This window comes from Ictalurus furcatus, chromosome 17, assembly GCF_023375685.1.
Source record: "Ictalurus furcatus strain D&B chromosome 17, Billie_1.0, whole genome shotgun sequence".
NCBI classification, from domain to species: Eukaryota; Metazoa; Chordata; class Actinopteri; order Siluriformes; family Ictaluridae; genus Ictalurus; species Ictalurus furcatus.
This window is the reverse complement of record NC_071271.1, coordinates 23,921,937-23,937,396: the sequence shown is the minus strand read 5'-3', so window position 1 is coordinate 23,937,396 and position 15,460 is coordinate 23,921,937. Positions and strand designations below refer to the sequence as shown.

The following is a 15,460-nucleotide window of genomic DNA, read 5'->3' as shown; positions in this document are numbered from 1 at the left end:
ATTTAAACAGAATAGTTTATTGGTTCAGCAGACTGAAAAAGTGGGCGATTTTAATCCGCAAGTGTTCCGCAACACACAGCCAAATATTAAAACCGATTGCTTTGTACCGTACTTTCCTTTCTTTTCTTTTTTTTTCTCTCTCTCTCTCTCTCTCTTTCTAAACACTGATACAAACAAATACTGGGCAGGAAATGTTTTACAAATACGTGATTTTTAATCATCAGACCAGTGTTTCATTCTTTCCTTTGTTTTTTTTTTTTTTTTTTTTTTTTTTTAAATCTTTTTTTTTTTTTGTTTTCCTGCAGAGGCACATTTGCACATCCACAATAATATGCACACAAGAATTACACAAATGACAAGGGGGTTAAAAAGGGAAAGAGTAAAATGACAAACAGTAAAAAAAAAAAAAAAAAAAAAAAAAAAAAAAAGCCTACAAAAAAACAAACAATAAACAAACGACCCAAAAAACAAAAACCTCATGTCGCTCGGTACAGAATGTTACAGAAAACACACTGGACAGATACAGTACTGCTAAAAGTCGCTTTTCCTTTAATACTTGAACAAATTCAGCCGATGCAACATCATAAAATCCGGAAAGGTAAGAGCTATACAGTTTTCCCTAAAGTGGAGAGGATTTCAGGGTCAGGGGGCAACAGAACAAAGACTATTTACAGTTTGCGCGCGCGTGTGTGTGTGTGTGTGTGTGTGTTTTTAAGCCAAGGTTTTACACATGGTCGGCACATGTGGAAAAACAACGCGGAACAAACCACGAGTCATGGTGGAGCGACGCGGCGAAAAGCTTACTGCAGAAAAGACGGCGAAACACGGCTGAAGCAGATGCACGGCTCCGAAAAAGTCCAAACACTCAGAAAAAGAAAAAAAAAAGAAAAAATTCCCTCTGATGTGTTCCGGGGCTTTTCAAAGCTCGGCCATGATGAACCTCTCTCTGAAGGGAGAACGAACGCCAGCTCCCTCATCTCCGCTCTCGCCTTCCAGCCTTCCGTCGCACCTACAGTATACACCAGCACAACAAGCACTGAGCACACCACTCAACACCGCTACTGGAAATAACATGGGGCTTCACATGGACTAACACATGGTTAAAAAAAAAAAACACATCTCTGAAATCTCTCTAAAGAAAGGCTTGGTATATATTCAAATCTCATTTTGAGGTTCTGGTAGGAAATGATCGCAGCATTAATGCTTTATTCAACACTGGGTTTCATTTGCATTAAATATGTGGACGCTGCGTTCATTTCTGTTGCTGTGAATTAGAGTTAAAGAATATAATAGAATAAATTCAGCCACAAATGATTGAACATCCCCCTCCCCTTAGTTCAAATTCGGTTTATATAGTTTTTATCGAGGTCTGAAGTCTCTATAGGACAGTCTCGCGGTGTAAAACCTAGGTATCCACACAATACCAGCTCGATTTTTAAGGTAACGTGTCAATAAGATATTCGATGCCCCCACTGAAACCGCTACAGTGCGACGTGACAATTACGATTCATAAGCCAACGATGAGCTATTCTGCTAAGGTACGATATGAGTCGAGTCTAAAGACAACGATTCAATGTTTGACGATATCACTGAATCGACTACGATACGATTCCATGTGATTCGATTCTTAAGGCAAGGATTTGATATTGGACAATACCACATGATTCAATACCCAAGACAGCGATTTGATATTGGACAATACCTGAATCAGCTACGATACCGTACCACAGGATTTGATTCTTAAGCCAGCGAGTCGATATTTAATGATACTGATGACTGTTATAATACGATTCTTAAGGTAACGATTCAATATTTGAAATTGTAACTGAATCAGCTACGATACCATACCACAGGATTTGATTCTTAAGCCAGCGAGTCGATATTTAATGATACTGATGACTGTTATAATACGATTCTTAAGATAACGATTCAATATTTGAAATTGTAACTGAATCAGCTACGATACCATGCCACAGGATTTGATTCTTAAGCCAGCGAGTCGATATTTTAATGATACTGATGACTCTTATAATACGATTCTTAAGGTAACGACTCAATATTTGAAATTGTAACTCAATCAGCTACGATACGATACCGTATGATTCGATTCTGATGGCAACGTGTCGATATTGGACAATACCACCGAATCGGCTACGATACGATAATATGATTAAATTCTTAACGATTCAACGATATCACTGACTGTTACGAAACGATTCTTAAGGCAATGATTCACTGACGATACCCTTGAATCGGCTACAATACGTTTCGACCCTTGAGTTTTAAATCGCCGTGTCGACCCTCATCGTCCGATCGTTACAGCCCTATGAAAGGCATGGTATTAGTGATGTTATTTTAAGCTGAGGCTAGTTTTCAGCCCGATGGTTTACTTTAGGTGAGGACTCCTGTGACTGCTCCTCTTCTGCCTCCTCATCACTATGCTGCGACGTCTCCATCTCCTCCTCAGACTCGTCCTCCTGGCTCACTACTGCTCGGGGTCTTCCGACTCTGGAGCATGGAGTAAACCCAAACAAAACAAAAAACCCAAACAAAAAAAAACAAAACAGACAACAAAACAAAAAACAAACCCAGGAATTAGTAATAATCCATCATGTCTCTCATCTACAGTGCAGGGTAGAGATTAAATCTTAATTAAAAGTAAAAAGTTTAGAGTAATGCGCTTGTTCTACGTCCCTGTCTCTGTGGTTACTATAGAAACAACGCTGCACCATGTTTTGTAAGGACACGGTTATTTAACATTAACTGATGATTTTTCCTAGAACAGTCCCGAAGTGTTTTACTCCTTAATTATACAAACAAAAAACAACAGCACCACGCAAAATAATCAATTCAGAGCTCAAGAATTGTTGGATGTAATTTATTATTATAATTTTTTTTTTTTAAATCAAGCGCTTGGCCAGGCCTAATTTGCATAATTTGCTTTCTAAATGGCATTTTAGATTAACGGCTGAGAATAGCGTACGGTTATGCAATAATCCCTGCGATCTCAGTGCTATAATAGAACAAATTTCCGACTCATTCGATCCATTTCTAGATGAGGAAACTCGTTTATAAATTTCAAGGGTTTCTTTCAAAACTTACAAACACTGATGGTTAAAAGTCTCGCGACTGCGAGAGGAGTAGAGGCGAGCGACGTGACGAATTTGTGGTATCACGACACGTGAAGACACGTCTACGATACGCGATATCGTAGCGGGCGAAACGGCTGTGCTGCGTTCACTTACAAACTTTACAGCACTGAGCTGATGCGCCGATGCGTTTTGTTTTACGCCTACGGAAATACACGTCTTAACAATTTTGGAACGGAAGACGTTTAAAAAATTTTAACCTAATAAAATAATAATAAAAAAAATTTGTAAAGCAATAAATAAATAAATAAAAAGTAAAAAAAAAAAGAAATGGCGTACCCTGCTTTTTTAGCTGCCGTTTGCGATTTCGGAGGTCGTCCTCTTCTTTTCTGTGGTGTGGACTCGACAGACTCGCTGGTGACCTCTGACACTTCCGCTCTGAGGAGAATCACATTCCAGAATGTATTTGATTATAGCGCGTTGGATTATTTTAGTACGATTTTAGATTATTAAGGTGAAAGCTGACCTGGGTTTGCGTCCTCGTCTGCCTTTAGGCTTAACTTCCTCCATGTTTTCACTGCCTCTATCTTCAGCCTCGTCTTCCTCCTCCGCCTCCGGCTCGTCCTCGTCGTCTTCGTCCGGAGGCGGCGCGGCCTTCCTGCGTCCTCTCCTGCCCTTGCTGGCGGCGGTCTCTTCTTTGGCGGAGGCGGATTTGGGAGGTCGTCCCCGGCGCCCCCTCTTGGGCGGGCTGTTCTGTTCGTCCTCGGTCTCCATGGTCGTGTCGACCATGCCGCTGTCCTCAGTCCACTGCTCTTCGGTGTCGTCCGTCCCGGCGTTGGCGGCTTTCTTGCGGCCGCGTTTGGCTTTCGACTCCGGGGCCTTGTCCTCCTGGCCAGACGCGGCGCCTCGCTTGCGCCCCCTGGTGGGCTTGTCTCCTTCAGACGGGCTCTTCATGGAGATGTCCTCGTTCTCGCTGTGGTCCACGTCAGCGGAGTCCATCCTGAGGCGGAAAGTGGTAGGATTTCAGAACATTTAGAAGTCAAACCGTTAAAGATGTGCACCATCGTTCAGAAACACTGGATATGCGTAAATACAGGCAAAAAAATCAAATCCTGCCCCTATTAAAATTTAAACATGTAACACTTACTAAGGAAATAAAAATAAATAAATAAATAAAAAAACCAAAGAGCTTGATATCCAGTTAAACAGTGTCCCTGATGTCCCAAATGTCTTATTAAAACACAGCCTGCTCTCCTGATTATACCCATCTTGGGATTTTAATGAATCGCATTGTGCTGCGTTCAATTGGCTCACTGAAGAGGTTCTCCGTCTCCGAGCGTCTCCTGCTTCCGAGCTGAATTGCTCTGTCGACGCGGGCCGGATGCAGCGAAGCTGTAATCACTACGGCCTTGTGATGCAAATGTATTCACAGCCCTATTCAGCTCCGTCTGAATCGCACCCTTTCACCCGTGTCTAGACCTCACGGATACACGTGTTTCACAGCTTCTTTTCACTTACACAGGAAAAGCTGGGGTGTTTTTTTTTTTTTGGATTTCGGAAAGACTGTACGGCTCAGGAGAAAAGTTCACAGGAGGACAAATCGCTAATCCGGGCGCTGGGACAAGAACATTACAGGGGTGGACAAATTATACATTTATTAGCGACCCCGCCCGGCAATGTGCTGCCCAGTGCAATTAACTAGGCTATAAACTGGCAAATAATGTCATTTAACCCGAAAGCATGAGCCGAATACGTGCATTAATACTGTACCGTATCGCACTCGACTCCAGGAACGGCCGACTTTACGTAGCGACAGCCCTTTCCCAGGTCCTGCTTATGAAGCACCGTGTCTGTGCCCTTGGCAAGAGAAATATACGCACCCGAACAGATCGTGTTACGCTTTATTGAATAGAGAGTTCTCTCTTTTGTGTTTAAGTACGACGTGCCAATACTTTATTTCCCGCCCGTTCTTTAGTAGTCGGACGAGTAAAGTCTATAAAAAATAAATAAATAATTAAAAAACCCGAACGAAAACCTGATATCCCTGACGGACACGAACCCCGACGATCAGCTGTTTTGTTTTCTTTATTCACCGCTGCGGGCGAACTGGCAGCTTCTCCACGCTTATATGACGGACACGGGCGTTCCTTTACTTCACTCCAAAAAGAAAGAAAGAAAGAAAGCAAGAAAAACAAAGACGCTGCTTCGTATCGACGTTCTCTAAAGAAAACCTTCCGTGCGACCGGTTTATATAATAAACACCGCACTCCGACCGATTCACATATTCCTCTGCGGTGCGAAAGCGTCTTGTTACCGTGGCGTAGTTATTCTTCATTCAAACCCCGTCACCCGCTGAACGACTCGTACCGACCGAGATGCGGAAACAAGTTCCAAAATAAATAAATAAATAAATAAATAAATACGTTTTTTTTTTAAAAAAAGCCTCGAATTGTAACGCCAGCGTAACAGGCTGTCACGTCACACGTAAAGACTACATCCAGAGTCTCGAATGGCGACGATGCCACGGAAACCGGCCGTGCTCTCCGGGACGGGGTTAGTCTCTTCTCTCGGCCCTGTCCAGCACAGCGACGCTCGACGCTCTGGGGTATCTCTGGGATCGTGTATGTGGAAGAGGGCAGATAGTGCCACGCCCTGCCCCGTAACGTAGCAGAAGCAGTAAGTGTCTTCACGGTCCGGTAGCTGGCGTACGTTACGAACGCTGAGAACCGTCGTTGTCACGGTCATGCTGGAACAGGTTCGGGAAATTGTAACACTACAGCGTTGCAAAGATATTCTATACAAGCCTCGTGTTCTTCCGACATCGTGGAAACGCTTTGCGGAGGAACTACGTACGCTTACGGTAATCGGTAGACGCCCTTATCCAGAGTGACTTACAATTTTATTTCACTTATACATCTGAGCAGTCGAGGGTTAAAATCGTCAAATCTCTACCGACTGACAGATTTCTTCATTACCGAGCAACCTGAAACATTCACAGGTAGAAACGCCGCTTTCCTTTTCCCGATACAGACGACGAGACCTCGAGCGTCTGCTGATATCGATACGCATGCGGCATTTATTTTCCCTGTAGATGCTTTTTAAACAGTATTAAAGGAGTTCCCGCCTACGCCGGACTCTTATTGGTTGCTTTTCGGAATATTTCTCTCGAGTCATCTGTTTCAAAAAAGATTTTTTTGTTTTTGTAAATAAAATATTCGTTCTGTAACGAAAGAGACGAACACGTCGGCGCGATGATATTTCTGTCTACGGCACCGGTTTCACACGTTTAATCACACGCCTTCGGATCAAAAGGTGTTTAACATCATGAGAAACGTTTCAGTCGAGTGAATCACAACAGAACGTTCTCACACGCACACACACACACACACACACGTGACCATAGTGTCGCAGGTCTACTACCTTCCTTTGCTGCGGCCCGGCGAGCCGGGATTGGAGTTGCTGCTGGCGTTGCTCATGGTCTCCATGCGAGAGAGTTTGGTCTGCAGCTTTCCCGTAGCTGATAACGGTTTGTTCACTGCTCCGAGGACGTTCGCTGATTTAGGCTGGAAATGAGAGGAGGAAGAAGAAGATGAAGAAGAAGACGAGAGCAGGAATTGTTAGGAAGAGCAGCACCTGCTTGGAGCGTTTTATTTCACCGCACAAAGCACTGAGACATTTGGCACATGAGAATAAACACGTCATCAGTTCAGTACAGAAGCTTCCCGAGTGTACGTTTTGAAACTCATAGACACTCACTTTACTATGAATGTATGAATTAGGATGTGTAACGTACCCCGGGCTGAACCCCACCCCTTTAATCTGCACGTGTCTGCAGACCCACTCTTTTTTCTCTACTCGGTATCTTTGCACTCTTTCCCCCTCACTGTATTGTTTTTCTTTGTATTTTTGTTTTTGACTTGATGACAAGTGCACGTGCGCAATATTCTCCCCTCTCGTCACTTGTTTTTTTTTGTTTTTTAAGTTCCAGTTTCTCTTCATTTTCTTTCGTTCTCCACCGCTACCTCTCTCTCTCTCTCTCTCTCTCTCTCTCTTTCTCTGGCTTTCATCATCTATAAAATGTGTTTATTTATTTATTTATTTAGTGCTTCCAGTTCATTATTGTGGGCTGTTACTGTCCTTTCTCGAGTTTCTTTTTGTCAGAAATGTCTGTGCTTTTTCTATCATCACTAGGAAAACTAATCCCCCTAAATCCTGCCAGTTCCTGTTTGGGCCAGGTCTAGTTTTTTATTTATTTATTTATTTATTTATTTATTTATTTATTTATTTAAACGTACAAGATGTGTGGTAAAAACATCTGTTTTATAATTAAAAACAAAAAAAAACAACCACCACCAAAGACAGAGGACAACAGACAGAGATGTACCTTCCCAGGGGTAAAGAATGACTTCATCTCAGGAGGAAGATAATTTTTTGTGTTGCTGAAATTCTGCCAAAAAAAGAAAAAAGAAAAAGGGAGGTTTAATGAGTTTATAGAACGGCGAGTAAAAGAAAACGTTTTATTCCTCTTATACCACGACAATCTGCCAACACTAACGACACGTCAATACTGTCAACACAAGTTACACGCCGTCTTTCTGTCACCATTTTCACATTTTTTCCCTCTCTCTCTCTCTCGAAGTTATTAAGACATACATAAATAAATAAATAAATGAATAAAAATGCAGCTTGTGATGTTAGTGAAAAACCAGAAAGCAACAAAATCCTGAAGACCTTCCAGTGTCGGAAAACTTCGTTACAGTTACAGCACTGGAGACTCCTTCCAATAAATAAATAAATGAATAAATAAATACATAAATAAATATCTCTTTACGGAGTCAACGATTACTTAAGCAGGTTGGTGTGACTATAGAAACAACACCGGGTTAGAACGAGTGTGATCTGCAGCTGTACTCTGCTCGTTACAGAAACGTCCTCGACACCTCCTGACCAATCAGAATGGAGCATCGGTAGTGCTGTGGTATAAATGATTTGAAGGTGTGCATTGGGGGATCTGGGGCTGGTGGTCACACCTTGTCATGTTGAGTAAAGTAGCGCGCGGGCAGTACGGGGTCTTTGGGTGACTCCAGGCTGTACGTGGTGCTCTTGGAGATGACGATGTTCATGGCTACGTCGCACACGGTGTAGAGTTTCTAACAAGGATATGGTTTAAAAAAAAAAGGAAAAAGAAAAAAAAGGTATTACGAGGTAAAAGCATCATGATGTGAAGACGTAACGAACGGATCGTTAATCAATCAGAACTGGTCACGAATGAAGAAGAAAGGAATAAATCAATCAATTTTTTAAAAAAGGCGCTCACCTCGTTTATCTTCGGATCATCTGGACACTGGCCATCTTTTGTCTGTTTGATGTTCTCGACCATTTTTCTTATGAAGGCATGACTGTTGTTCTCATTCTTGGCCATTAGGATCTCCAAAATAAACCATAAAGCCCTGAGGATTTTTTTTGGGGGGGGGGGTCGGGTAGGTAGCAGAGAGAGGCAGAGAAAAATCATTTTTCCAGCAATACAGCCAGAGCACTGGCAAAATCAATCTCTCTGGCTTTTCTTCATTTTAAATCTGTAAGAGCCTGTCTCTCTCTCTCTCTCTCTCTCTCTCGCTCTCTCACACACACACACACACACACACACACACACACACACAGAGTGTGACTCACTCCTTGATGTCTTTGAGCTGCTCTATGTCTTGCACTTTGACGTAGTCGGGGTCGTGAGCCAGCAGGTGGATGGCGTATGGCACCACATATTCCGGGAGGAGGGAGACCAGCTTTTCTACAAGACACAGACATTCAATCTTATTCTTCTTCTTCTGCTTATTATTATTATTATTATTAATATTTCAGACATGAATATGGAATCAGTCAGAGTCGTCCCCCCCCGACCCCCGCCCCAGGGATGGGGATTTTCACACTCACAGTCTCACACTGGAAGACCGATACACAGATACACAGAGTCAATTACAAAAAAGATGCGTGTACTGTATCCCTCAACTTTGAAGGTGCTCCTTTAGGACAACCTAATTAATCCAAATTAATTTAGCATGACCGAACGACGGGCCAAAACATCTGCCAACAAATTAATCTGATAGGACGAAGAAGAAAAAAAAAAAAAAAAAAAAAAAAAGACATACCAAAGTCATTCAGCTCACCGATTCAGTCCTTTAAACACTACGTCCAAGATGACTCAAACTTGTTACTCTAGATCTATCCATCCATCTATCTATCCACCTATCTATCCATCTACCTATATCTATCTATCGATCTCTATCTATCCACCTATCTATCGATATCTATCTATCTATCCATCTACCTATATCTATCTATCTATCGATATCTATCTATCTATCCATCTACCTATATCTATCTATCTATCTATCTATCTATCTATCCACCTATCTATCGATATCTATCTATCTATCCATCTACCTATATCTATCTATCTATCGATATCTATCTATCTATCCATCTACCTATATCTATCTATCTATCTATCTATCTATCTATCTATCCACCTATCTATCGATATCTATCTATCTATCCATCTACCTATATCTATCTATCTATCGATATCTATCCATCTATCCATCTACCTATATCTATCTATCTATCTATCTATCTATCTATCTATCTATCTATCCACCTATCTATCGATATCTATCTATCTATCCATCTACCTATATCTATCTATCTATCTATCCATCTACCTATATCTATCTATCTATCGATATCTATCTATCAATCTATATCTATCTATCGATATCTATCTATCTATCCATCTATATCTATCCATCTATCTATCAATATCTATCTATCCATCTATCTATTGATATCTATCTATCTATCTATATCTATCTATCTATCTATCGATATCTATCTATCGATATCTATCCATCTATCTATCTATCCATCCATCTATCTATCGATATCTTTCTATCTATTTCTCTATCTATCGATATCTTTCTATCTCGATCTATCTATCTATATCTTTCTATCTATCAATATCTATCTATCCATCTATCTATATCTATCTATCGATATCTATCTATCGATATCTATCCATCTATCTATATCGATATCTTTCTATCTCGATCTATCTATCTATGTATGTATCTATCTATCTATCTATCTATCTATCTATCTATCGATGTCTATGTCTATCTATGTCTATCTATCTATCTATCAGTTTACCTATCCATCTATCTATCGATGTCTATCTATCTCTCTATATATCAATATCTATCTATCTATCGATGTCTATCTATCTATCTCTATATATAAGCTTTTTAACTTCATGAGAAACATTCCAGTCGAGTGTCCACAAACATTTGAGTCTGGGTAGTGTGAATTTAAAAATAAAAACCTGTAATTAACAGGACTCCTCCTGAAAGACGAGTAAATCCTCAGCGTAATTAATGGAGTACTCGGGGTTAACGCGGTGCTGTTAACACGTGGTGCTGTTAACACGTGGCTTGATGTTTATGCTGCACTGTCGATTAAAAGCGCTGTACAAATAAAAGAGGAGTCAAGTGTGTGATTTGAACATATCGCTGAAGCGAGCCGTCTTCAAGCCTATATTTAAATCATACAAATAAACCTCCTTCCAGAGCCCACGCCCTTCAAACACGGACGCCAACCAGCTTTCGGTTTTGACGGAGAAGGTAACAGACGTCTCTCTGTGCTGATCGGACGGATTCGGAGAGCCCGGGGTGTGAGAGCCTGAATGAAATATTTATGGAAGCTGCCGGAGTCCGAGCGAGAGCGTTATGATGTATACGTGGCTCTCGGAAAGCTTACTCACAGTTTGTGACCGTTTAATGAAACATCGGGGTTATACAATACGACGCGCGGTTCAGTCTCAGGGTTTCATTTTCCATTTCTTAAAAGGTTTTCTTAAAACTGGAGTTATAAAATGAGTCGGAGATGAGCTAGTCTCCCTGATCTCCCTGATCCACAGTGGGATGGGGACAGGAAGGAAGTAAACAAGCAAATAAATAAGTTATTAAATAAGTAAGCAAGTAAATAAGTAAGGAAGTAATTAAGTAAATAAGTAATTAAATAATTAAGTAAATAAGTAATAAGTAAGTAAATAAGAAAGTAAATAAGTCATTAAATAGGTAAATAATTAAGCAAATAAGTAAATAAATAAGTAAGTAAATAAGTAATTAAGCAAATAAGTAATTAAATAATTAAGTAAATAAGTAATTAAGTAAGTAAATAAGTAAGTAATTAAATAAATAAATAAATAAGTCATTAAATAAGTAAATAATTAAGCAAATAAGTAAATAAGTTAGTAAATAAATAAGTCATTAAATAAGTAAGTAAATAAGTAAGTAACTAAGTCAGTAATTAAGTAAATAAGTAATTAAATAAATAAGTAATTAAGTAAGTAAATATGTAAGTAATTAAATAAATAAGTAAATAAGTAATTAAATAAGTAAATAAGTAAGTAAGTAAATAAATAAGTAAATAAGTCATTAAATAAGTAAATAATTAAATAAGTAATTAAATAAGTAAATAAGTAATTAAGTAAATAAGTAATTAAGTAAATAAGTAAGTAAATAAGTAAGTAAATAAGCAAGTAATTAAGTAAGTAAATAAGTAAGTAAGTAAGTAAATAAGTAAATAAGTCATTAAATAAGTAAGCAAATAAATAAGTAATTAAGTAAATAATTAAATAATTAAGTAATTCAATAATTAAATAAGTAATTAAATTGGTAAGTAAGTAAATAAGTAAATAAGTAATTAAGTAAGTAAATAAGTAAGTAAATAAGCAAGTAAGTAATTAAGTAATTAAATTAGTAAGTAAGTAAATAAATAAGTAAGTAATTAAATAAATAAGTAAATAAGTCATTAAATAAGTAAGCAAATAAATAAGTAATTAAGTAAATAATTAAATAATTAAGTAAATAAGTAATTAAATAAGTAAATAAATTAGTAAGTAAGTAAATAAATAAGTAAGTAAATAAGTAAGTAAATAAGTAAGTAAGTAGGTAAGTAAGTAAGTAGGTAAGTAAGTAAGTAAGTAAGTGTGTGTGTGTGTGTGTGTGTGTGTGTGTACACATGGTCTCACCGCTGACTGCGGCGTGCTGCTTGATGTACTCCCGGCGCAGGTTGATGTTTTTGACCAGGCACTGGCGAGCGTGAGCCCTGCGCTCCTTCACCGGGTCTTTGGCGCACAGAGCGAACACCGCCAGGTACTCCAGCGGCAGCCGCAGCCGACACAGGCCCTTGTGCAGCTTCTGAGCAAAAGCCTGGCGCACCTGGTAACACTCATCCTGAGGACAGAGACGGCGCAGTGACAAATTGATAACGCGTGAACGAGCGAGCGGACGAATAATGAAGAAATGAATGAGGTAAGTCTGAAGAGAACAGCGTGAAGCCTCGAGTGTGCGATCCGGCTGCAGTGTGCTAAAACGCCACCGTACGGCCTCATAACACCACCAGCAGCAGGACCGCCGCAATCGCAATCGTCTGGCTCGGCCCCTTCATGCAGATTTCTCCTCGTTAAAAACAGACCGAGCTGGCTATTAAAGGTGACTTGTGACATGAAGCACGGTGCGGCGGTGTTTGAGTCTTACGTTGATGACAAGAGCACAAAGCTGGTACTGCTCCAGGGTGATGATCTCATGGTAACAAGGCTCCTGAGCCAGACGCAGCACCGCGCAGCCCGCCGCCAGGCGCAGACGTGACATGTCCGGCTTCCTGAACACACGCAGGGTTAAAAATCAGCGATTAGAAAAAGAAAAAAAAGGTCTTCATTTAAAATACAGGGACGGACGCCTCGTCCTGTACGTCATGAATCATTAGGCTTTGCTCACAGATCAGTGCTAGACTTTTTTAATCCAAGTGACTGTAATCATAAACAAACAAACAAACAAACAAACAAACAAACAAATAAATAAATAAATATTATTTGGACACTGGTCGGTAGAGTAACCCCCTGTGATGAGCTCTCTATGTTTTTATACGTGTACGCAGTCTGTGGTTCTGTCTAACCTCCTTTAATGCTCGGATGTGATCGGACAAAGTCTGATCTCTAGGTCGCTCCTACTCGGATCTTTCTTGAATATGCCAAACTGTGAATCCGAGGCCACCTTGGAGTAAATAGGCCGTCTTTGATAACATATTTTAAAAAAAAAACAAACCACACACTTTAAAGAAAAATAAATAAATAAATAATAAAAATACCACAATGATGTTGAGATCTGGATTCCGATTGGTCGGAAGGGTGATGATTAATCACCTACAACAGAAACTCTGACCGCAGTGCAGCCGCGGTTCGTATTAACGTGCTCGTTCGAATACGTTATCGTTGCTATAGTAACAGCTCATATGCAGGGAACGCGATGGACGCAGCGCAGTAAATAAGCCGGATAATAAGCTGGATAAATGTGTTGCTGTTTAAGTACGAACAAAAACAATAAACGCCCAAAAGGGGACGCGTTCTGTAACGAGGCGTTTACGGGAGTCTTCGGGACAGAGGAGTCGCTCAGTAACATGACAGGAGGCATTTTTAAAAATCTTATTAAACGTCCAGAGGGGGGAAAAGAGGGAAAGACTGTTTATAGTTGTTATAACGCACGTGATAGCAGGAGCGAACGTGTTTCACGGACGTTCCACGACGGAAAACGCGCGCATGTCATTCTTCACTCAGTAAAACAGGCAATCGTCGGCAGACTGCTGTGGTAGAAGAGGAACCAAACACTTCGAGACCAGCTGTTACCGGAAAATAATCAACATCCGGGTGGCAGCTGGTGACGCTGCTTCATCACCGCACTCAGCTGGGGATTATTTCCTGTAACAGCATGTCCTCACGCGTCACACTGCTTACTGACTCACCAAGCCAAGACAATGTTATTCCAGCAGTTCTGTTAGAAAACACAACAGCTGTTCCAGATGTGTGCTGCGTCCCAATTCACCTACGTATACTCTACCTCCCCTTCTCTCTCTCCCTCTACCTCCCTCTCACTCTACCTCCCCCTCTCTACCTCCCTCTCACTCTACCTCCCCCTCTCTCTCTACCTCCCTCTCACTCTACCTCCCCTTCTCTCTCTCTCTCTCCCTCCCTCTCACTCTACCTCCCCTTCTCTACCTCCCTCTCTCTCCCTTCATTCCTCTACCTCCCTCTCTACCTCTCTCTCCCTCCATTCCTCTCTCCCACTCTCCCCCTCTCCACCTCCACCTCCCTCTCTCTCCCTTCATTCCTCTACCTCCCTCTCTACCTCTCTCTCCCTCCATTCCTCTACCTCTCTCTCCCTCTCTCTCGCTCTCTACCTCCCCCCTCTCTCCCTTCATTCCTCTACCTCTCTCCCTCCATTCCTCTCTCCATCCCCCCCTACATCCCTCTCCCTTCATTCCTCTACCTCTCTCTCCCCCTCTCTACCTCCCTCTCCCCCGCTCTACCTCCACCTCCCTCTCTTCCTCTCTCTCCCTCCATTCCTCTCTCCCGCTCTCTCTCTACCTCCCTCTTCCTTCCTCTCTACCTCTCTCTCCCTCCATTCCTCTCTCCATCCCCCCTACATCCCTCTCCCTTCATTCCTCTACCTCTCTCTCTCCCTCTCTACCTCCCTCTCCCTCTCGCTCTCTACCTCCCCCCCTCTCTCCCCCTTCATTCCTCTACCTCCCTCTCTACCTCTCTCTCCCTCCATTCCTCTCTCCCACTCTCTCCATCCCCCCCTCTACCTCCCTCTCCCTTCATTCCTCTACCTCTCTCTCCCTCCATTCCTCTCTCCCCCTCTCTACCTCCACCTCCCTTCCTCTACCTCCCTCTCCCTCCATTCCTCTCTCCCCCTCTCTACCTCCACCTCCCTTCCTCTACCTCCCTCCATTCCTCTCTCCCGCTCTTTCCCTCCCCGCCTCTCTCTCTACCTCCCTCTTCCTTCCTCTCTACCTCCACCTCCCTCTCTCTCCCTTAATTCCTCTACCTCCCTCTCTACCGCTCTCCCTCTCTCAACTCCCTCCCTTCATTCCTCTACCTCACTCTCTACCTCTCTTTCCCTGCATTCCTCTCTCCTGCTCTCTACCTCCACCTCCCTCTCTCTCCCTTCATTCCTCTACCTCCCTCTCTACCGCTCTCCCTCCATTCCTCTCTCACTCTCTCTCTCTACCTCCCTCTCCCCACCTCTACCTCCCTCCCTTCATTCCTCTACCTCCCTCTCTACCTCTTTCCCTGCATTCCTCTCTCCCGCTCTCTACCTCCACCTCCCTCTCTCTCCCTTCATTCCTCTACCTCCCTCTCTACCGCTCTCCCTCCATTCCTCTCTCACTCTCTCTCTCTACCTCTCTATCCCCAACTCTACCTCCCTCCCTTCATTCCTCTACCTCCCTCTCTACCTCTTTCCCTGCAATCCTCTTTC

At 41.9% G+C, this 15,460-nt stretch overlaps 1 protein-coding gene across 3 annotated transcripts in view; it reads right to left on the bottom strand.

The window, feature by feature from the left end:
* The window catches only part of pds5b (PDS5 cohesin associated factor B), a 54,434-nt gene continuing 38,974 nt past the window's right edge, over positions 1-15,460 (bottom strand). For 2 of the 3 annotated variants that reach the window (XM_053646400.1, XM_053646401.1), the window contains exons 24-34: positions 12,683-12,806; positions 12,175-12,379; positions 8,763-8,877; positions 8,407-8,539; positions 8,120-8,239; positions 7,474-7,536; positions 6,510-6,652; positions 3,616-4,089; positions 3,429-3,527; positions 2,391-2,508; positions 1-1,009 (exon numbers count right to left, since the gene is read on the bottom strand). In XM_053646400.1, coding sequence (XP_053502375.1) covers positions 974-1,009; positions 2,391-2,508; positions 3,429-3,527; positions 3,616-4,089; positions 6,510-6,652; positions 7,474-7,536; positions 8,120-8,239; positions 8,407-8,539; positions 8,763-8,877; positions 12,175-12,379; positions 12,683-12,806 — 1,630 coding nt within the window. In that variant the 3' untranslated portion in view covers positions 1-973. The remainder of the gene's footprint in view (positions 1,010-2,390; positions 2,509-3,428; positions 3,528-3,615; positions 4,090-6,509; positions 6,653-7,473; positions 7,537-8,119; positions 8,240-8,406; positions 8,540-8,762; positions 8,878-12,174; positions 12,380-12,682; positions 12,807-15,460) is intronic. The other variant, XM_053646402.1, reaches the window with a different exon arrangement.